We start from the raw sequence: 24,032 nt of genomic DNA on the forward strand, positions 1-24,032 counted from the left end.
ACCCACCCACACACACACACACACACACACACACACACACACACACACACACACACACACACAAATTCCTTTGTAAAAAAAAAATTTTTAACCTTTAAAAGGATAAGATGGACATTTCCTTTTATTCATGCTTTTCAGTGCAATATACCTTTCCCCAGTCATTTTCAAAGGGCTTCAGGGGAAAGCCAAATCTTTAGTTATGAAGAGAGAAAAATAAATAAATAATGCTGCCAGAAATACTCCATACATGTCCACTTATATGGGGCGGTCTTTAAATACCTGCCCCGTGTCCTCTGCCTGACCAGTTCTTCCTTGCACCTTCCCACACACACAAATTACTTCATAAAAAAATCTTTTTAATTGTTGAACAGGATTAATATCATATTTTTATTGGCTGTGCTTAATTGAATGAATGATTGTGATTGGCATTTAAATGTTGCAATGAATTTTGTGTTTTATCTTGCACTGAATAAGGGTAGTTGTACCTGAAATCTTTGCTTTACCAATAAACTTTTACATTGATATCAGTTTGCCTTGCTGCTTCATAAAAAATCCCCAGCTCTTAAAAAGACACTAGGGATAATTCCTTTTATCCACACTTTTTAGTGCAATATACCTTTTCTCAGCCTTTAAAACGACTCATCGGAAACCAAATCTTTAGTTATGAACAGAAAAAATAAATAAATAAAGCTGCCAGAAACATTCCACACCTTTTGTAAGATTTGTGTCCTCTTTCTTTAAATTATTTTTGCCACTAGTATGTTGGCCCTGTAGTATGGTTTTCTGTGTACTAGACGTTTTTAAAAATCACGTGATGAGGGGGATTCAAGCCGAAAACTGAGGATGTACTTCCAAAAATAGGGACATACTAAATCAGGCTTGACAATAGGAACATTCCTTCCAAATAGGGACAGATGAGAGGTCTGGGGGCCCCTTCTGGTTTTGCAGTTTCAAACAATAAAACAAAAAGTACCCATATAACAATGTCCCTGCCAGGAAACAAGCTACCTTATAACCAGAGGGAAAGTCCCAGGATCCAGCCCTCTCTCTCAGACCTGAAGGAAAATCCAAGGCTGTGGCCCATACGTGCATATAAGAAAAGAGAAAGAGAGCTACACATGTTATGTACATGGATGTACTTTTGAAGTGAAGTTTTCACTTACTAAGACTATTATCCATAGTAAATAATATTAAATCATAATAATTTATCAGATAAAAGTTTTATAATGACAAATGAACTCATTTGGACATCCTTTGAGTGTTCCACTTGAAGTTGTAAGTTATTTGCAGAAATGCCCATTTATTCCACATTGGGAGACGTAGTGTTCCACATTGTGGAACTGGAAAGTTGAGAGCTATACAAACCATCATAAATTATGCATCTGATATCCTAAATCTTCATTCGTTCCTTACTCATAGGACTGACTCAGTCAATACACAAGCTCGTGCCAGCCAAAAATCTCTCGAGCTAAGTCCTACCCATAGTGCCCCTCTTCTCCGTCTCTTCAGATTTCATTTGCCGCTTACTTTTCATGACATGCCAAGCCATCTCTCTCAACTAAGTGATAGATTTTTTGGTATTTTTCATATTTTCCTTGAATTTACTTGTACTTTGTACCCTTTCTTACGATTGTATATCTTTCTTCTTATCTGTGACCTTTATCCTTTTCCCACCTTTTTTTTTTGTAGTTTAAGTACCTTTGTTGGTACAGCCCCTCCCTTACCCTTATGGTAATCCTGTTACCATAGTTGGTATTTCCTTTCCCTCTCCCCTTTTCTTAAAAAAAAATCTTATACACACACACACAGATATATATATATATATATTTTTTTTTTACCCTTTATAATTTTTTATATGGTCCTCTCGCTTCTGTGGATTTTCTGCTTGTATCTGACTGTATTCTTTAGAAATGACACAGTATAAAAATGAAGAATGCAGGAAGTTTAGATTAATGCACAGCAGTCCCTTTAGGTCCCGAGCCATTTGTGGGGGTGGGTTCATTTAGGTGGGTAGATTAGGTGGAGATTCCTATGGGTAAGATAAAAATAAAATGCATTTTAGATAAAACTTATGGGACAGACATAAGCAACAGGGAATAAAAATACACAAGCTACAAAGAAGCCCAACAGAGACAATACAGTTCTACATGCAGCTGCCTAACAGTGACAAAAATAAGCAAAATAATGTATAATATTGCAGGTACGCAAGTTAAGTTGACAATGTCTGACAACCTGTATTAGCTAAATACTTTATAGCTGTATGAATAAGAACCTCTAGGCATGTAACTAAAAACATGTAACCCTCAGTATTCCCTGAGATAGTGAGCCATCACTTTTAAATGCTGAATCTAAAAATCCCATTACACTGATGGCATCCCCAGTGCTGCAAATGGGCTGTTAAGCACTTTGCTTTAAGCAATTATACACATTAATTTAATAATATGCCCCTTTCCAGCATCTTAGGTTGATGTAGGCGCTTAAGTTACTCATGTTACATGAATCTTATGCCGCTTGGTTCCTATCTTGCTATACAAACGGGCTAAAATACACTTTGCTCTTCTCAATTGAATGCCTTAAATAGTTGTATGCCTTAAGGTAATAATATGCCCGTTTAACCATTTAGGTTTGTGGTGGCGCATTAAGCTACATTAAACCATGATGCCGCTTGGTTCTTATCTTGTGACACAAACGGGCTACAAAGCATTGTGTTGAAATCAATTGTAAGGTGATAATATGCCTCCTTCCAGCATTTGGGTGGGTGGAGGGGCATTCACCTACATAAATCCACTATGCCACTGGATTCTAACTCCCAAGACGCCAACACTAGACCACGCTAACATATAAATGTTGCTAAAGTGAAGATTACACTCTGGGTTTCTATGTAATTTGCTGCTATGTAAGGTAGTAAAATATTAGCAGCATGTAAGCCTATGTACCTCCATATCCATAGTACCTGTTGCAACAGCTTTCAATTTATGAACAGCGATATGTGAAAAAGCACACTAAGTAGGGCACACATATGACCTTACTACTTAGATTAACATAAAAAACACTCAGGCAGGCCTCCGTGCAGTTCAAATGAACATTAGAGCATATTCTCAGTTTATGTTTAGCTATATTATCCCAAAACATACTATATTTGTTAATCAAACAACAATGTAAGGAAATAGATGAACCCTACTACTTGGACTAACACAATGAACATACAGGCAGGCCTCTGTGCAGTTCAGATGAACAATAGAGCATATCCATAGTTTCGCTCTAGTTATATAACTCCAAAAACATGATATATTTGATATTCAAACAGCTTACTGCCACAGAACGGGTTCCGCATGCACTACTATCTAGGGTAAATTGCAAGTAAGAAATGGAGTGAGATAGGGAGTTTAAAAAGCTTCACTTCCATTTATAGGAGTGCTATAGTAACAGCGACCCGATTGGTGAAGGCCGTCTCCTCGTGGCCCTAATCAGCCACCACGAGACTACAGAGACAATCAGTGTGCTAATCAGGGAGAGCAGGAAAAAACAGCCTGAGTAGGGTAAGTTCAGTATATCTGCTTCCCTTTGACTACTTGATAGAGGCTGAAGTAAGTACTGGCAGGGAGGTAGTGGGGAAACCTAGTTTAATACTTTTAGTGCTGCGAGCTCCCAAGCAGACCACTACACTGTTAAATACAGTTAAATTGTAACAATTTAAACAGATATTAACCTTGTTTCTTTTTTTAGAAATGACACAGTATAAAAATGAAGACTGCAGGAAGTTTAGATTAATGTACAGCAGTCCATTTAGATCTCAAGCCGCTCGTGGGGGTGGGTTCAGTTAGGTGGGTAGATTAGGTGGAGATTCTGCCGCAGAATGGGTTCCACATGCACTAGTATCTAGGGTAGATTGCAAGTCATTGCAAACACTTGTCCTAGATGGACAGACTCAAAAAACTCCAACTATTCTTTGTCTCATATTGCCTAATTAGAGGCAATCTCTGCTTGACTTACAAAGCCATGTCTGACCCAGCTCTGTTAGAAATGTTACATCTAAGGAAATCCCAATGTCTCCATACCACATGCTCCAGAGACCTCAACCTCATTACCACAATCAACAGAACATGCTAGAGGGACAGGTTCATAATCCAGAGACTGCCCATGCTATGGAATAGACTTCCCATACATGTCAAGCAGAGCACCTCACTGGCACTCTTCAATAGAAATCTTGATGAGTGGGTGGGAAATAGAAAATTCTCCCCAGGGATCACTCCAGTGGCTCTACTCGACAGAGGCACTGGGAACTAAGGTCGGGTGGCAAGATACCAAGATAATCCTATGGTCTAGGCTTCTAAAGGCTCCAGGGCCATTAGCCTAGTACACACCTATGAACCTATTAAAAATTGGGTATGGGCTCCAGGGGAAGAGCATCTTTTGGCTTAGTGGTGCTCAGAAATATCCTTCCATAGGGCCACCCAGGACACAAGTAGCTGGGGGCTCAGTCCTATGAGTAAGGAACGAATGAAGATTTACAACATTAGATAAAGAGGTTATATCTTACCATAGGGTTCCATCTGTGTTGTAGATCTTCATTCATTCCTTACGCCCCACCCTCCATCCCCCTGTCTAATGACTCCTGGTGGATCATTTGGTTCTGTCTGCCTGATAAGATATTTGCTCAGATAGGGCCTCCATTGTCTCAACTATCTCTATTATCTCCACTGTCTTATACTGGGTGGGCAAACTCAATCTGAAGAGAAGGAGATGAGGGGTACCCTGGATAGGACTTAGCTTGAGAGTTTTTGGCTGGCGCAAACTTGTGTATTGGCCGGGTTGGTTCCAAGGACGGAACCAAAGTCCTATGAGTAAGGAATGAAAATGAATTAAGATCTACAATATAGATGGAACATTATGGTAAGACATAACTTCTTTTTTATTTATATAAGTTGCACTATGAAGTGTAGAAAATTGCATTCTCCTGGAGGAACAAAGGGTTTTAAAGAGCCGGAACGATGACTTCCTTCATAATGTGTGACAACTGAGAGGATTGGACTCCTGAGGTTTCACTCTGTCCCATCGTACTCCATCCTTCCATTCCACATACTGCGTGTAATCACCCAATAATAGCTTTGGCATGCTATCTGTTTGCTTTGCTTACTCCACCCATATGAACACATTAAAATGTTGTTGGAGTGTGTGTGTGTGTGTGTGTGTGTGGGGGGGGGGGGGGGGGGCACAGATGTGTGGCGCACTGTCATGTCATTTACACATGGCACATCTCAAAAATTGATCCCTAAGCTTGACACAGGCATTAGACAGGTGTAAACTAAAAGGTCAAAAATCAGGGAATGATAGCCATCTCATACGATCGTTGTTAGCAGATCCATTCCTTCCTGTACGCAGTCTTTGCTATTACTGTGAGTACACTCCTGAAACTGTTTTATCTTCCTTAACATACCCCCGCTTAAATCACGAAAAGTGGCAAATCCCAAAATAATAAAGGATGTAGATTTCGAGACAATTTTACAACCTTCCGTCTCCAAATATGGAACAAATGGGTAACGTGGAGCACGTGCTAACAGCTTGAAACTAGTAAATTTAGGATGTTAAACCGAGTCACGTTGTGTTTACATAAAGTTGTGATTCAGTACTATTTACCATGGATGCCAGCTAAATGTGGAACAACGAGGAACATTAACTTTTGATGACCCAAAATGAAATTCACTCAGAGATATGCTGACGAGAACTACTCACAGAGTCTTCAATAAAGAGGACTAGCATTAATATAGGTTTATGAAGAATTATATCAGGACTCCTCTACTCGGAGTCTAATCTTTATGCGTAGGACTACGCAGTGATTTTAATGCTCAATATTTCTTAACAAATCACTAAAGTTACAGAAATATACACCCAATTGTCCTGTTTCTTATATAGCGGTGACAACAACCACTCTAGTACTGGACAATTCTTCGCCAGCAGCATCCTGGGAAAATGTAGAAAGTCTTCAGAATCCGCGCAAAGTGATGCTTTGGACAAGACATATCTAGACTGTTTTATTTAAGTGTCACAGGAGACAAAGGTACTATGTACTGGCACAAGTCCTTTAACTGACGTGCGGATGGCTTGCAGTTTCATCTTTCTTATTTGCCTCTTGGCGGCTCTCTTCCTCTTTTCATGCTTTTGACAACTGAGCCCTGAAATGGCACTACTGTTCCACTACAACGAAGAAAAAAATCCTTTTTTTTTCTGTTGCTCTCATTTTCTTACACACGACCTTGTCTCCCAGCTATAATATCTGCAAGATACAGACACCAAACAAAAAGGAGAATAAAATCAACAAGACTTTTCATGGAATTTAATACGGGATGCTGCTTCTAGGAAATATTAACGCCAATGCTGCAGAGGCATCTGTGTACATTGGACAAAACGCATAAGAAATAAATACTGCGAAGAGAAAATGCCACGGAGGTCTAACTGGATGAAGTTTCTGACAGTCTGCATGTCGAGTTTGCATCTTTATAACCCCGAAATTAGATCGATGTTCAACAACAGATAAAACAGAGGAGTCCTCTGAAACTGTTGGTCCCAAACTTGTAACACGTTCATATCAGAGCTAATGAGTTTCCTAAGGATTTTAAAGGGATGAACTCTATAGGATCGTGGGATGGAACTCATGTAAATCGTGTTGTTTATGTGGGGGTAAAATAAATGTTTCAGATTATCACAAAGGCGGTTATTGCAGTGATCGATTAAACTCAGGACATCCTGTGAACAGAGCGAACGTTTGTAAAAGAAAAACAAAACATCTGTTTGAGAATGAGCAAGCACGTGTGTCTATAAGAAACTAACCGCACACAATGTGAATTTTGAAACAGGGTGCTACCTATCACTACAATTTCACTGACGATACCTTCAGTAAGTAAGTTTCAGTCCATGTCATTGCATCTGGATTAAGTGGCAAGTGTACTGCAAATGTTGTCCAAAGAGGTATTCTTGTTGCTGTTTCTTAAAGCTCCTTGCATCATTACATGCTCTAAAAGTAAACAAAATTTAACAAAATAATCAACCTTCCATCATTATTTTTGAGCAATGATTTTCCTGTTCTAATGCTGATAACTGGTGCTGCCCCAGGTTTGAGTACCTTAACCCTGGCTGTCATAATAATTTCTGCCACCTTATAAAACATTTCCCAGCAGTAGTGTAGGGCACAAAATGGGGGACACAGTACCCCTTCCACCATCTAGTAGCAACCTAGGAGTAGGAGGGTTACCATTTGCTGGAATCAGTGGAGATATCTCTAATGGTGGAGGACTGGGTGCCCCAATACGGCATAGTGCCATTCTCGAAAGGCTTCGAGCTCGAATTGCTGATATTCGCCAACATCATGTCAGCTGTGAGGACCGATATGACCGAAGTCAGATGGAGACTACAGAGAGACAGCGGGAAGACACTTTACATCTTCTTAATCTTGTGCAACAAGGACAAAGTACTAGGAAGACAAAACACAGGGCCTCTCAGCACCCAGGAGATTATAACCATAGAATCCATGAGGGTCAGCAGCAAGCAGTTCTTGGACCAGGCCTAGAAGCCAGGAATACAACACTTATTGCAGTAAGTGACAGCTTGATGAATCTGTTTGATGTCTTTTATGAAGAAAAAAAATTATATACATGAAGTGCATGAACGTTTTATTTCAGAGAGCCAGAGCAATATAAAATTAGGCAGTAACATTGTTTGTATATTTTGCTGTCTATCATGAGTGCGCTTTCTTCCACTCAACCACACCCTCTACTCCTATTTTTTTTTTTTTTTTTTTTTTTAGCATTTTCTTGCAGCTAAACTGAGTGAATGATTCAATGAGTGAGCTTCCTAGAAGCTGTAAGATCAGGTTTCAGTGAAAGACCCTCAACTCACCTACTCCATGCACACCCACAACAGCTCAACAGCATAGCTGCTCCCAGTCAATTAATACTATACCCACCTCTGTTAAAAATGTTAAACCAGCTTCCAATAAAAATGTATTAGTGACTACTGACTCAATTGTCAGTCATACAGGCTCCCCACTCGTCAGACTGGGCAAGGATAAGGTTATTGCCAGTTCCCTTTTGGGTGACAGGATCACAGACATTACATGGGCCCTCAAGACCCTTTTCTGAGACACGTATGTCATCCATGTGGGAATGAATGATCTCCAACTCAAAATCCTGAGGAACATGCAGAGAAACGTCTCAGAACTCTCTAGGTATGTAGCAGATGTAGGTAAGACTCGGGTCTTGAGTGGAAATCTTTCTCCGCTAAGAATGATGTGTAGGTATAAAGAGAAGAGAAGATAACTGGAATCAGCAATTTGCTGATGTCATTCCAGGAGGGATCCAGTAGGTATCAACCTGGGACAAGATGATATATAGATATTCTGTTTGTTTTGTAAGGAATGGCTTGCATCTCTTATTCAGTGGTTTCTACATATTGGCAAAAGCCTATGCTCCCCAATAGCTTCTTTTTTTAGGCAGAATAAATCTAAAGGACATAAGAACTTAGTAAGCTTATCTAACACTAAAGTGGATCATACTAAGGTGATTATTCTAAATGCTAGGAGTCTAAATAGCAGTTTGCAAGATCTTGAGGCTTGCTTGCATTTGGAAGATATCCATATATGTGTAGTTACTGAGACTTGGTTTAAAAGTAAAGAACACACTCTTTCCATAGTAGTATTGTCACTACCTGTTCTACTTTCATAGTCTCTCCTCCAATTAATTTGGACCATAAAAGAATGATATTTACTCTCAAAACCACCATACCACACTGTTACCAATGTCTCCATATTTAACAACTTTAAAAAGGTGAGCCTTATATAATTGTATGACGAAATCTGTAACTATGCCCATGACACCACTACTGTTGCCCTGACACAGCATCCAACTTCACAAACAAGCTTTATGCCCTCTTAGACAAACATATATAGCTAGCAGTACCAGCTAGAGCCAATACAATGAGAAATTTAAAAACAAACCCGTCTGATGGTCAGCCGGCATAAATAAATTTTATAACAAGAGAAAAAAACTCTTTAAAATTGTAGAATAAGGCTAGACCTCCTCAGGATAAGGATAGTTTAAAAATATAATCAAGAAAATCAAAAGCACTATAAAGATGAGTAAAGCAACTTATGAATGGAAATTAGCGTCAGAAGCAAAGTATAACTAGAAATCATACTTTAGTGATGTTAGAAAACTAAGGAATGATACTCAACATTGCTCTGAACTTTTCCATAATGGGACCTCCCATTCTTAAACAAATGGCATAGCAAATCTACTAACAAACAAGTTCTGATACAACTCATCCCAAAATCCCTTGTACTCCATATCATCACTTAAGAGCATGTTCTTCAGGTGCTATCAGAAAACAAAAACACTTTCTCCATGGTCCTTACAACATTCCTAGGTACATGTTAAATTGTGACAAGCAGGCTCATATCCAAACTACTCCTTAAACTGTTTAACCTAAGCCTAGCCACAGGCTGTGTTCTCAAATCCTGATGCACTGCTGTGGTTATGCCCCTCCACAAGGATGGTTCTACCACAGACCATGGCAATTACTGACCAATCATCCTTACAAGTCTGGTCTGTAAAGTTACAGAGCATATTATAACAGATCTCATTAATTATGATATTAAGCTTCTCACTAAGCTTGACCCCAACAATTTGGATACGTGAAAGAGAGATTATGCCTGTTAAACCTTGTTGATTTTTTGAGAGGGTTGTGCACGTTGTTGATGGTGGTTATGCTACTTATATAGCTCATCTTGACATGGCCAAAGCATTCAGTATAATACTTCATTTCAGATACTTATTTGGCTTCTCAGATATCAAAAATGATAACCAGAATCTGTGGATAAACACATTTACAAATTAGTGAAAACTGGGTGTCATTATCAAAACTTCCTCTGATGTCTGTGCACACTTTAGAAAGACCTTGCTCTAATTAATACCCGATGTACAGAAAATGGGCTTAAAATGGACACTAAAAAGTATTGTATTGTTTCTTTTGTAAAACAGAAATTCCCTGAGCATGCATTATAGAATGCACACCCTTTCTAAATGAAACAGTAGTCAGGGTCTTGGGCAGTTGGGTCGACAGTTCCATCTTTTGGTCATCAGATGGCAACTGTAATCAGGAACGCATTCTTCTTAGCACATCTAATAGCTAAGGTATTTTGTCCAGATTCAAAGAGGTTATTTTTTCCTTATTCAGCATAGACCAGACCCATTGCAGAATACAGTGCTTCACTGTGTATGTATGTTACATAATTTATCAACAAACTTGAAAAGTTCCAGAGGTTTCTAAAAAGCAAAAAAATATGTGGTTTTAAGAACTTTACTTAGCAGGAGAGACTGAAAATCCTATTCCTTTTAGCCTGTATCTTTTAGACTCAGTGCTTACCATTCCATTAGAAATCCAATGATCCTTGATATCCTATATCACAATAAGTCAAAGAGCTCAGTTAATACTCGAACTAGAGATCTAAAATTTCAAGAGCTGATAAATAGAAAGCAGTGGAGAGAAAGATTCTTCACTCTGATATCCTATATCTCAAGAAGTCAAACAGCTCATCAAATACTAGAACCAGAGATCTTAACCTTCATCAGCAGTTAAACAGAAAGCATTGGAGAGATAGATTCATCACCCAGCTTCTCATCCTTCTCTAGAATAAACTTCCTTTGCAAGTTAAACAATGTGATTCAGTATTTTCATTCAGTCTAAACTTAGGCAACTGAATTGGTGTTCCCATGTTTACTCTGAGACTAACTGGCCTCTCCCTCCTTGAGAAGAAAGGAGGTAAACTGTGAGGGTGGGTATCAGCAAGACGTAGATGCTCTTTGGACTAATTGGCCTGGAAATTCTTATAAAATATGATATCTAATAGTGGTGTTAACAAACACTCTTTGAGAGTGAGTACACAAAAAATATAGTGCACTGTGTGCATTTAGATGTGGATGAAAACAATTTTCTGTTGTGCTAAGTCTAGTGCTGCAATCTGTAGACATCCATCACAAGTACTGCTGCTACACGACTGGTATCTGTAGCCATACCTGACATGTGCTGCTGCTACAGGGCTGCTATTTGTAGTTATACCTGACATGTGCTCCTGTTACAGGACTGCTATCTGTAGTCATCCATCACATGTGCTCCTGCTACAAGACTGCTGTTTGTAGTCATACCGGACATGTGCTCCTGCTACATGACTGCTATCTGTAGTCATCCATCACATATGCTCCTGCTTACAAGACTGCTGTATGTAGTCATACCTGACATGTGCTCCTGCTTTAGGACTGCTGTCTGTAGTCATGCCTGACATGTGCTCCAGCTACACGACTGCTATCTGTAGTCATCCATCACATGTGCTCCTGCTACAGGACTGCTATCTGTTGTCATGCATCACATGCACTCCTGCTACACGACTGCTATCTGTAGTCATCCATGATGTATTCCTTCTACAGTGCTATATGCAGCTGTCTTTGACATGTGTTTCTGACACAGTGCTACTGTATGTAGTTATCCATAACATGTTTCTACTACAGCACTGCCATCTGTAGTTATCTGTGACGTGTTCCTGTAACAGTGCTACTGCCTGTAGTTATCCATTACATACTTCTGCTATAGCACTATCTGTAGTTATCTGTCACATGTTCCTGTAATAGTGCTACTGTCTGTAGTTATCTATCACAGGTTTCTGCTACAGCACTGCTAGCTGTAGTTATCTGTGATGTGTTACTATAACATCTTTACTTGGCAGTAATTATCAGTCATTAGTTTCTGTTGCAGTACTTCTATCTGTAGTTATCTGTAACATGTTCATAGGTTCATAGGTTAGTACTAGGCTAACTGCCCTTGCGAGCCATTTTAAGCCTAGCCAATTATCCCTTGTGAAACTCAAACCCTGCACCTTGTCTTTGTAAGGCAAACACCTTAACCATTAGGCCACCCCCAACCCCAACTATCTGTAATTTTGCATAACATATGGTCCTGCTTTATGGCTGCTATCTGTACTTATCCATAGCATTTGTTCATGATACAGAGCTACTACCTGTAGTTATCCATGACAGCTGTTCCTGTTACGGTGCTGCTGTTTGTAATTATCTATGGCACATGCTACAGTTACAGTACTGGTATCTGTAATTGTTTATGATGTGTTCCTGTAACAGGGCCATTGTGTGTAATTATCCATTAGATATGTTCCTGCTACAGCACAGCTACCTCTAGTTATCTGTGATATGTGCTCCTGATATTGTTTTGATAAATGTAATTATCCATCACTGCTGCTGTCTGTAGTTATCCATGACACATGCTCCTGCTACAATGTTTCTTCCTGCAGTTACCCATAACACATCTTCCTGCTACAGGGTTTTTACTTGTAGTCATCGATGATGCATTCTTGCTACAGTGTTTCTACCTGTAGTTATCCATGACACATGTTCCTAGTACAGTGTTTCTACCTGTAGTTATCCCTGACATGTTTTTGCTACAGTGTTTCTACTTGTAGTTGTCCATGACACATTCCTGCTATCTGTAGTTGTCCATGACACATGTTCCTGCTACAGTGTTTCTACCTGTAATTATCCATGACACATGCTCCAGCTACAGTGTTTCTACCTGTAGTTATCCATGAGACATGTTCCTGCTACAGTGTTACTACCAGTGGTTATCCATGAGACATGCTCCTGCTACAGTGTTTGTACCTGTAGTTATCAACGACGCATTCTTGCTATAGTGTTTCTACCTGTAGTTATCCATGACTCATGCTCCTGCTACAGTGTTTCTACCTGTAGTTATCAACGACACATTCTTGCTATAGTGTTTCTACCTGTAGTTATCCATGACTCATGCTCCTGCTACAGTGTTTCTACCTGTAGTTATCCATGAGACATGCTCCTACTACAGTGTTTCTACCTGTAGTTATCAACGACGTGTTCTTGATATAGTGTTTCTATCCATAGTTATCCATGGCACATGTTCCTGCTACAGTGTTTCTGTCTGTAGTTATCCATGGCACATGTTTCTGCTACGGTGTTTCTGCCTGTAGTTATCCATGACACATGTTCCTGCTAGAGTGTTTCTATCTGTAGTTATACATGACACATACTCCTGCTATAGTGTTTCTACCTGTAGTTATCCAAGGCACGTGTTCCTACTACAATGTTGCTACCTGTAGTAATCTATGACATGCGTTCCTGACACAGTGTTGCTCTGTACAACTGCCCATGACATGTGTTCTTGACACAGTGTTTCTACCTGTATTCTTTTTATTCCCATTAGCTAGCTTTTTCCATACAGTATATCCTACTGTCAGGTACCTCTGATTACTTTTACAGATGTGTTCTTTCTGGAATAGGTAATTGTGTCCTAGTAATCTCCTAGTGAACAGGAAGTAGAAAACAGGACTTGACTGTCATTTGATACTGGGGATCAGTGAAGCTGTGTGGTGCAACATTTTTATTCCTCTGATTAGAGCAGGGGTCTGCAACCTTAACTATCAAAAAAGCCATTTTGGCCTGTCTTCCACCAAATAAAATTCATCTGGAGCCACAAAATCTATTCCATCCCTAAAATGAAGATAACACAATGTATAAAGTTTTATATATGGTTATTATACTATATATAAAAGCACTATGTTTATAAGAGCAATATTTAAAATCCATTCCTACTTTTGTTCCTTTGTTGGGATTTATATTGGGATCGCTCAGTCGCTCTCAGCGTTTGTGTGTGAGTGTGTGTGTGTGTGTGTGTGTGTGTGTGTGTGTGTGTGTGTGTGTGTGTGTGTTACTCATACCTCTCAACCTCCTGCAAGAAATCTGGACAAAGCCATAAATAATGGGAGAACAAAGGCCCAAAAATAGGGACACTTTTTAAATATTGCTCTTACAAACTTAGAAAGTTGATAAAATAACAGGTTTTGCATTAGCATGAATTTTGTCTGTCTATATTTTCTGACTTTAGCCATCAATAATTTGCCAGAAAACAACAATTTTATGAGAAACAGATCAAAATATGAGGCAAAAATCAGGACATTCTGTAAAAATCTGTACATTTGCGAGGTAATTGTGTGTGTGTGTGTGTGTGTGTGTGTGTGTGTGTGTGTGTGTGTGTGTGTGTATGTGTGTAAAATGCATGTCAACAGAAACTGTTATTTCAGCACGTTTCTAAGTTTATAACAGCAATATTTAAAATTTGTCACTATTTTTCTTCCTTTGTTTCCCCTTTATTTGTGGCTCTATCCAGATTTCTTGTGGTAAGAGTTTCAGAGGTATGGTGGAGAAATACAGAAAACTTTCCGGAGATGTTGCTGCTGCCAGGGGATCGCTTGATCACTCTGTTTGTGTGGAATGCATGGTAATAGAAACCATGTTATTCTAGCAAGTTTCTAAGTTTATAAGAGCAATATTTAAAATCTGTCACTCGATCACTCTCAATGTGTGTGTGTGTGTGTGTGTGTGTGGTGGGGGGGCACAGAGTGGCAATATATTATTTTTCAAAGCTACAGGGAGCCACTGCAGAAGGGTGGAAGAGCCTCATGCGTCTCCAGAGCCGCAGGTTGTAGACCCCTGGACTAGAGTGATGTTTGTGACATCAAGCAGCAATATGGTTTCCTGTGTATTAATGAACTGTTCTTCTGTTCTTTTCTTTTCTTTTTGTGTCTTGCTCAGAATATGTCATCAAACTCTGCCCTTAACAATAAGGGCTATAATTGTCCATGGGATGACTGTAGTGCTTTATGATTTCCTTCCAGCTATCCCTGGCTATCCCTTTATTTGTATAAGTCAGTTCTTGAGCACAAGTCTCCCATATCAGTGGTGGATCTTTGCACATTGCTATCTGACAAGTTCATAAAATCATATTATATTAAACAGACAAATGATCCAAGTGCAGTGAGAATGAAAAAGCACAGCAATACCTACAAGTTCAAGAATGCTATGGGATGTCACGTGTTCACAGCACTGTAGATAAAACAAGAGATCATAAAGCAGCTTCCTAGGAAGCCTTGAGGATAGTACTGAATTTACCTGTTTACTCAAGAGGGCAACACGTGAGGGAGTAGATTAGAGCAGATGAGTAAATAATACAAGAGACGGAATTACTTCCTAAAAATGTAGTTTGACTAGTGCCTTTTTGCTGTCAGGGACTGGATTTGTTTTTCCATTGTTGCCTCCCAGTGCTGTTTGATGTCAGTTCTGCAAGAATGCATACACTGACCTGCTGTTGTGATTTTTTTGTATATCATATTATACATAGTATTTCTCTGTCTTCTACTTTACTATTGAAGTGATTTCTGATGTTACCCAGTGACTTCAATTTTGATTTCAAATTATTTATTTGGACTGATGATTTTGTCTAGGTTTAGTGGCACCGTGTAATGTTTTCTAGTAGGATGTTTTACTATTTTTAATGTAAAAATTACCACTGAATGAAGGTGACCCCTGACTTATTGAATGTCTTACTCTATGTTCTCCTTGGATGGCATTTATTATTCTATAAGATATTTCCATAATCTTGAGTAAATTGTTAATGACTATAAAATGAATGATACCACTTATCTGAGGATAGTCATGATTATTCAGAAGGAAGGTTATGTTGTACCCTAGATCTGAGTCAAATACTGAATGCACTTTATTCAGAGAAAGTGTGTGAATGGATGAACGAGAGTTCAGTATTACTTCCTATATTTTCTACCTTATGGACAGTTTATTTCTGGTTTAAAAATTATATCATCCTGATAAGTTGCAGATTTAAGGGAAGAGACACTAAAACAGCATTATCTGTCATTAATGCTATTTTAGAAAGTATTATATTTTATAAGCATGGGAAATAATGCTATAGTTTAAAAGTTGTGTAGTACAGTTGTAAAAGAATTAATACAAGAAAAAGAATTTAACAACAATTGTCATTTACTAGTGTTGTGCTAAAGAAAACTGTATTTTGGTAGTTACAAATCTCATTTTAGTAGAGTATGCTAATAACATTAAGCATCTGATGCAACAAAGCGAATCTTCAGTACTAACATATGTTGTGGCAGCTAATCACATAATAAATAGTAACATAACTGTTCAAACAAGGGGCCCAGGATATGGGTTGCTAGTCTCTCTTAACTATTTTTTTTCTGCTGCAAAAGAAAATACTAAAAAGCATTTGGCTTGCAACATATGTCTTGACAGTTCTTTAAACAAAAAGATGTTACAAATTAGCTGGCAACAGAATGTGTCAATTGTAGAAAAATTCAACCGTAACATAGCAAAAAAAAAAAAAAAACGTTGGTATTGACCGACTACTGCAATGCCTCTGAATGTGTTTTAGAACCGACTGTTACAGGCTTTTGTGAAAGTGCAGTTGCCCATTAGTAATCAGATGATTGATATGTCACTGACAAGGCATGGTTTCCCTATGTCAAGGTGTTATTATGCTGCATATCTAAATTGCGAAGCAGTTTTACCAAGCATTCATGAACCAATCAGGCTAAATCTGATACGGTAAAAGGAGAATAAGTACCATTTGACCAAGTTAAACAGCCCAGATGTATATGTGCAAAGTTAACCTAAAATAGTTTGGAATATCAAAAGCAGCTTCTGTATATCACTGGGAGAATATTTTAGTAGTTTTATTGTATTTAGTTTCATACAAAATGGAATATTTTGGCTCTGGTTATGCTCTTTAATTGATTTTAGAGTACATTATTGTAGTTTTCTTTGAGGCTGTCTGACTGGAAGAAAAATGTCATGTTTATTTTCAACTAGAAGATATTTTTAACCTTATAATGGAAATATGAAAAATACAGGTGTGACAAATAAGGTACTTTGAAGGACAATGAAGGACACAAACCATATAAATGACAATTTATATGAAAAATATATTTATGGCTAAATAACCGTTAAACATTCCTTTACAAAGCAGTATGAATTTCTGTTTTACAGTCTGTATTTGCATCAGAATCACTAATATTTATGGGAAGGAATTATTGGCCTAACTCAATTAAAAAATGTCACATTACACCAAATCAGTCTCTCTACTGTCCAAATCTTAACTCTATGTTCCAGATGCCAGTAGCCACCCAGTGTTCTTGATGGATCCTGTTGACTTTATTATTAAATGATCATTCCATACTAGTTTTATTAATGCATTGATGCGGTCAATGTGTGTTTCATATGAAAAGTTTTAAGTAGAGGCTGCTTAGTGATAAGGGCTTCTCCTCTCTGTATTATAGCACACCAAATACAAATACACATAATCTGAGTCTTTGGTCTTGTATCTCACTATCCAGTGTATTAATAAATATCATTTGTTATGTGGATAGCAATATCCTGCAGCTATACACTTACATTTGAGTCATTGGACCATGGGATATCTGTTAGGAATGTTTAGGTTTTGCTAGACGACACAGAAGTAGAGCTGCAGCTTGTACAGAGGACACTAAAGAAATGTCAGGGTATTTGTTTCATTTCCCTACATTCTACACTGTGATAAAAACTCAAACTTGTACAATAATTGAATGTTTCTTTTGCAAGCCATGCTAAACCTCCACATGTAACATCAGTGAGGTAAAATGTGCTTGACACTTGAAGCAGAAAGTTGATGAAAGCCCTTTTCATAATGTTGTTGTTCTTTCCTCTGGGTTGTATGTGGTGTTAGGATGCGTCAGGCATGTGATGCTAGGATGCATCAGGTATGTGGTGTTAATATGCATCAGGTTTGTTGTGCTAGGATGCTTCAGGTATGTGGTGTAAGCATGTGTCAGGTATCTGGTGTTAGGATGCGTCAGGTATGTGGTGTTATGTGGTGTTAGGATGTGTCAGGTAAATGGTGTTAAGTTGGGTCAGGTATGTGATGTTAGTATGTGTCCAGTATGTGGTGTTAGCATATGTCATGGATGAGGTGTTAACATGCGTCACTTATGTGGTGTTAGGATGCATCAGGTATGTGGTGTTAGTATGTGTCAGGTATTTGGTGTTAGGATGCGTCAGGTATGTGGTGTTAGGATGTATCAGGTAAATGGTGTTAGCATGCATCAGGTATATGGTATTACGATGCATCAGGAATGTGGTGTTAGGATTCACCAGGTATGTGGTGTTAGGATTCATCAGGTATGTGGTGTTAGGATGCATCTGGTATGTGATGTTAGGATGCTTCAGGTATATGGTGTTAGGATGCGTCAGGTGTATGGTGTTAGGGTGTGTCAGGCATGTGATGTTAGGATGCATCAGGTGTGGTGTTAGGAAGCATCAGGTGTGTGATGTTAGGATGAGTCAGGTGTGTGGTATTAGGGTGTGTCAGGCATGTGATGCTAGGATGCATCAGGTATGTGGTGTTAGGATGCATCAGGTGTGTGATGTTAGGATGCTTCAGGTATGTGGTGTTAGGATGCTTCAGGTATATGGTGTTAGGATGCTTCAGGTATGTGATGTTAGGATGCTTCAGATATGTCGTGTTAGGATGCATCAGGTGTGTGATGTTAGGATGCTTCAGGTATGTGGTGTTAGGATGCTTCAGGTATATGGTGTTAGGATGTGTCAGGTATGTGGTGTTAGGATGCTTCGGGTATGTGATGTTAGGATGCTTCAGGTATGTGGTGTTAGGATGCATCAGGTGTGTGATGTTAGGATGCTTCAGGTATGTGGTGTTAGGATGCTTCAGGTATGTGGTGTTAGGATGCTTCAGGTATATGGTGTTAGGATGTGTCAGGTATGTGGTGTTAGGATGCTTCAGGTATGTGATGTTAGGATGCTTCAGGTATTTGGTGTTAGGATGTGTCAGAGTCCTTGTTTTAAGAATACTTACCATTGTTCTTTATACTCATTATGTGATGTGTCAGTTCATGGTGTGATATATGGGTATGATCAGCTTTGAAATGCACATATGAAAGTATGTACATATGCGTTTGCATATGGGCGCTTGTTTTTGAACCTTAGAAAAACAGCATGGCTACTGATTTAGAATTGTGTAGTTAATTGCTGTATTCAGATGTGATGGTCACCACAACCGTTATAAACCTAATTGTTACTGAACCAATCTGAATTGACATCTGAGTACGTAATATAACAGGAAAACCCTTGTTATCTCAAATACTCTTATTAAGGGGTAACTCCCTCCACCCCCACAAAATAACCCTGCCACATGAAGATGAAAACACCAAATAACTGTAAAAAGAAATCTTTTCTTTTTCTAATTCAGATATGTGCCACACATCTGTGTGTTCAGTATTAAATCTGATGACTTAAAGACATAACCTCTGTAAAAGTAGCAGACTGAGGCACAATCATTTGTATAATGAACTGTTTAAGATGGGACGTCACAACCAGCAAGACTGAACTTTAGATGTTCGTTGTGTTCTAAAGATACAATACAGTATGTGTAGTTTTTGTGAAAAAAATTCTAATAGGTGGGGTAGCTGTGTTGTGATTTTTTTTTTTTATTTGTAAAAAGTGCACTGTTTTGTTATGCATTTTATGGTACTGTATTGTCTGTTACGTCTTTGAAGAATCCCTTAGTTGTGTTACAGGTGTTTGCTGATTTAAGCAACCAAAACTTTCCAGGAAGTATCATGCCAGCTGTGTACACAGCTAATATGAACTAGGCATAAAAGGACTGCACAGAAGCAATCTTAACAAGCACTTTTATTATCAAAGAATTGACCTGGAAGGAAATTAATTTAGCTAAATGTTACAACAGTAAAACACATAAAAGCAAATAATCCAACAAAAATGTCACAGGATACCGTCTCCTTGAAAAGAACCAGATACCAGGCAGGGTAAGGTTATAAGCACTTCCCTTTATTCACACTCAATACAAATGGATCTTCATCAGATACAAAACCTTACATACTTCCCCCCTTTTTTTATATACAATTCAATTGATTAATCACAATCAATTAACTTAAATGAATTAATTAGTTAAGTGTGCTCTCAAGTTAAAAACACATTAATATGCTCTTTCTTTAAAAATATATAGCTGTGTATAATACATGAATAATTCTCCTATAAAAACACATATATAATAAACATTTCATCTGTTAAGAAAATATATTTATAAATAACAATACATATATTAGATACTAACTTAATTGCTTCTATGTTCAACCACTTAAACCATTTTTATCTAATCTCATCTGCCTTTAAATGAAGCAAGCTCCTTAGAGACATCCTGTCATTGATACCAGGAAACACTGTGGCATTCAACAAAACCTGCCAGTGTGTTTCCCTGTATTCTAAAAAAGCAGGGCCAATTACCCCCCTCTCCTGTCTACCTTCTTTCTTCTTCTTTCGGCTTTTCCCAGTTAGGGGTCGCCACAGTGGATCATCTATCCGCTCATGATTGAATGAAGTTTTACGGTGTTAAGTTGCCAGCCCGGCGCCCAACCTTCCACAGAAGGCACACACATGCACACACTCACACATAGGGCCAATTTAGAGTGTCCAATCCACCTGCTGCATGCCTTTGGGATGTGGGAAGAAATCGGAGCGACCGGAGGAAACCCACGCGACCACAGGGAGGACATGCAGACTCTGCACAGAAGGCACCCCAGTCGAGAATTGAACCGGAGAACCTCTTGCTGTGAGGTGGCAACGCTAACTGCTCCACCACCGTGGCCGCCCTGTCTCCTGTCTATCTACCTTTTCCAATACACAGAAGAGGAATTTTTTTTTTAAATCCTTACAGTTTATGCTCTGTCTAAATAAGGCATTTGTTTTGTCTTGTCTCTTAATTGCCTAAATATGTTGGTAAATTCGCTTTTTTAACTTGTTTTCCGTTTTTCCTATATAATATGCACAACATGACTGGCACATGCCAATGTAGACAACTCCTTTTGTAGTACAGTTATAATTACCTGTCACTGAAATTATTCTATTGTGACCCTCAATCACTATATTCCTGCATTCATAGATGTACCTACATTCCCTGCAGCCATTGCATTTCCTCATATTACCTAATGGGATCCTATCTTTGTCTTTCTTCCTTTCAAATAAGTTCTTAATTTTGGGTCCTCTTCTGAAAACTATTTTTGGTTTATTACCCAGTTTTTCAGTTAATCCATATACCCCAAAAACACAATTCCAGTTTTTTCCACGATTTTACGGACCACTACACTATCCTCATTATATGTTAGCACACAGCAAGTAGTTACCTCTTCTGTCTTCTTCACATTCAACAAACTCTCAGGTTTTTTTTCAATAATGGGGGATAAAAATCTTCTCTTCTGCTTGTTACATAACTCTCCTGCCCTTCTAGGACACTAGTTGGGTAACCCCTTATTCCCTGCATAGTCTTTAACTCTACCATTTGTTCTTTAAACCTGTTGCCATCTGTTGTTAGTCTTGATATTCTAATCATTTGGCCCTTTACCAAATTTCTTTTTTGCCAAAAGAGGTGGTCGCTCTCAAAGTGCAGATAACTATTCGAGTGAGTGGGCTTCCTGTATATACATGATTCATAACATCCATCCCTTTTATTTTTGTATAGGTGGATGTCCAGATAATTAAATGCTTCTTTCTCAATTTTACTGGTAAAGCTCAACAAATCAGTAGTGGCATTGATATAGTTCAAAAAATCATCTGCCTCATCAAGCCCCCCTTCCCATAATATTAGAATATCATCCAAAAATCTATAATATCTAAAGATATTTTTCCTAAATGTTGAATTTAACACACATTTGGTTTCCCAATACCAAAGAACGATATTAGCAAATATTGGGGCTATTGCTGCACCCATTGCTACCCCTCGGGTTTGCTTGAAATGTTCCCCCTGAAACCACACAATATTATTTTTCAGAACCAATTTCATGAGGGTAGCTAAGACATACACCATGTCCCTTGAAAATCGAGTTCCTTCCTTTAGTGCTTCCTGAAAATATTCCATTCCTTCTTCATGTGGGATACAGAGAAAAAGTTCCTTAATATTAATAATCAAGAAAATAGCTTCTTCCTTGAACTCAGTCTTTGCCATGCACTGTAATAAATGCCAAGAGTCCTTCAAGACATGTGTTTTATGCTCAAAAAATTATTTTAAATGGAAATTGAACATTTTTGCTAAAGGTTCTGTTTTACTCCCACCTCCTGCCACTATGGGTCTCATTGGTGGATCCTCTAATGATTTATGAATTTTGGGGATGCCAAAGAAGGCTGGGGTTACAGGATTGTTCACTTTTAAGTATCTCACCTCATCTTCACTTAAGGTATATTCATGGAAGAGTTCTTCCAAAATCATGTCTAATCTAGAATTAAAGATGTTAACCTCATTCAGTGATGCTGCACTAAAGTAGGAACTGTGATTCAAATATTTCATCATTCTGGGGGTGTAGTTATAATGTCAATTACAACTACCCCTCCCCCCTTATCGGGCTTCATGATTCTTACTTCTTGGTTCTTCATTAACTCTGTTAATACCTGTTGTTCGTCTTTTGTTAAGTTTTGGTTAATCCGTCTAGTCTTATTCCCTATTAAATTCCTGTATTCTATTTCATTCAATCTTTCAAAAAGGGCCACTGGTGGTAATAGGGGGGGTTATAAGTACTTTTTCTTTTTAGGGTTACTCTAGTTGCATCACTCTCCCTCCCATTCTGCATTACCAACTTTAAATGTATGGCCCTTGCAAACTTCTTCAAATCTAAAATGGTATTAACCATATAATTCTGTTTCTTAGGGATAAAACTAAACCTTTTACAAATAGTTCTGCATGTGAATTTGCCAACATATTTATGCAATTAAGAGACAAGACAAAACAAATGCCTTATTTAGACACAGCATAAACTGTAAAGATTTTAAAAAATTCCTCTTTTGTGTATTGGAAAAGGTAAGTAGACAGGAGAGGAAGGGTAATTGGCCCTGTTTTTTAGAATACAGGGAAACACACTGGCAGGTTTTGTTGAATGCCACAGTTTTTCCTGGTATCAATGACAGGATTTCTCTAAGGAGCTTGCTTCATTTAAAGGCAGATGAGATTAGATAAAAATGGTTTAAGTGGTTGAACATAGAAGCAATTAAGTATCTAATATATGTATTGTTATTTATAAATATATTTTCTTAACAGATGACATGTTTATTATGTATGTGTTTTTATAGGAGAATTATTCATTTATTATACACAGCTATATATTTTTAAAGAAAGAACATATTAATTAACTTGAGAGCACACTTAACTAATTAATTCATTTAAGTTAATTGATTGTGATTAATCAATTGAATTGTATATAAAAAAGGGGGGAAGTGTGTAAGGTTTTGTATCTGATGAAGTTCCGTTTGTATTGTGTGTGAATAAAGGGAAGGAAAGCGCTTATAACCTTACCCTGCCTGGTATCTGGTTCTTTTCAAGGAGAAGGTATCCTGTGACATTTTTGTTGGATTGTTAGCTAAATGTTAAAGCATATAGTTTACTTTGTGTTCTTAAAGTATAGGTTTTAAAATGAAATTGCATTCATCCTGTTTTTTTTTTTATTTATTTCTACTAAAGTGTATTATAATACTTACTTCAATTTACCAGATGTAAGTCCAAGCACATTACAGTCAAACTGGTGCCAGGCATGAGTTTTCTGGACATGTACATACACCCACAATATTTCTAGGATCTTTTTACAGTTTTTCTGCAAAATGTTAAGCAAGCATGTCAGGTAAAGGATGAGGAGAGGCATTAAAAGAGCTGAAGTGAAACAACAGCAGGAAAGATTGTTTGAGAAGTTAAGACTTTCATAACTAAAGTTTATAAGAAAAAAATGTTAAAATGATTCTTATAAAAGATTATTTCACACTGAGATCCATTGAAGTGGTGGTAAATCATAATCAGAATGACTGATGATCTACATAATTCCCAGGATGCTTTGCACTGAGAAAAACATGAATTCAGTTGATTTTAATCTGTTGATCTTCAGTTTAACATCTTGTTCCTTTTAGGGCTCACTGATGTGAGCAGCTGTTTCTTAATAAATATGCATTTTACTTTCTGTTGTCAGTAGCGGATGCTGTGAGAAAACATTTATATTTGCTATACTATTTTAATAACAAACAGCTAATGCTATAGTGGAG

At 38.0% G+C, this 24,032-nt stretch overlaps 1 protein-coding gene across 1 annotated transcript in view; it reads left to right on the forward strand.

The window, feature by feature from the left end:
• Positions 1–5,973: 5,973 nt before the first annotated feature.
• The window catches only part of MAML2 (mastermind like transcriptional coactivator 2), a 1,294,417-nt gene continuing 1,276,358 nt past the window's right edge, over positions 5,974–24,032 (forward strand). Inside the window, exon 1 of the mRNA XM_044071221.1 lies at positions 5,974–7,590. Coding sequence (XP_043927156.1) covers positions 7,192–7,590 — 399 coding nt within the window. The 5' untranslated portion in view covers positions 5,974–7,191. The remainder of the gene's footprint in view (positions 7,591–24,032) is intronic.

Source organism: Protopterus annectens, chromosome 5.part0 (genome assembly GCF_019279795.1).
Source record: "Protopterus annectens isolate FY-2018-M chromosome 5.part0, PAN1.0, whole genome shotgun sequence".
Lineage (NCBI taxonomy): Eukaryota > Metazoa > Chordata > Ceratodontiformes > Protopteridae > Protopterus > Protopterus annectens.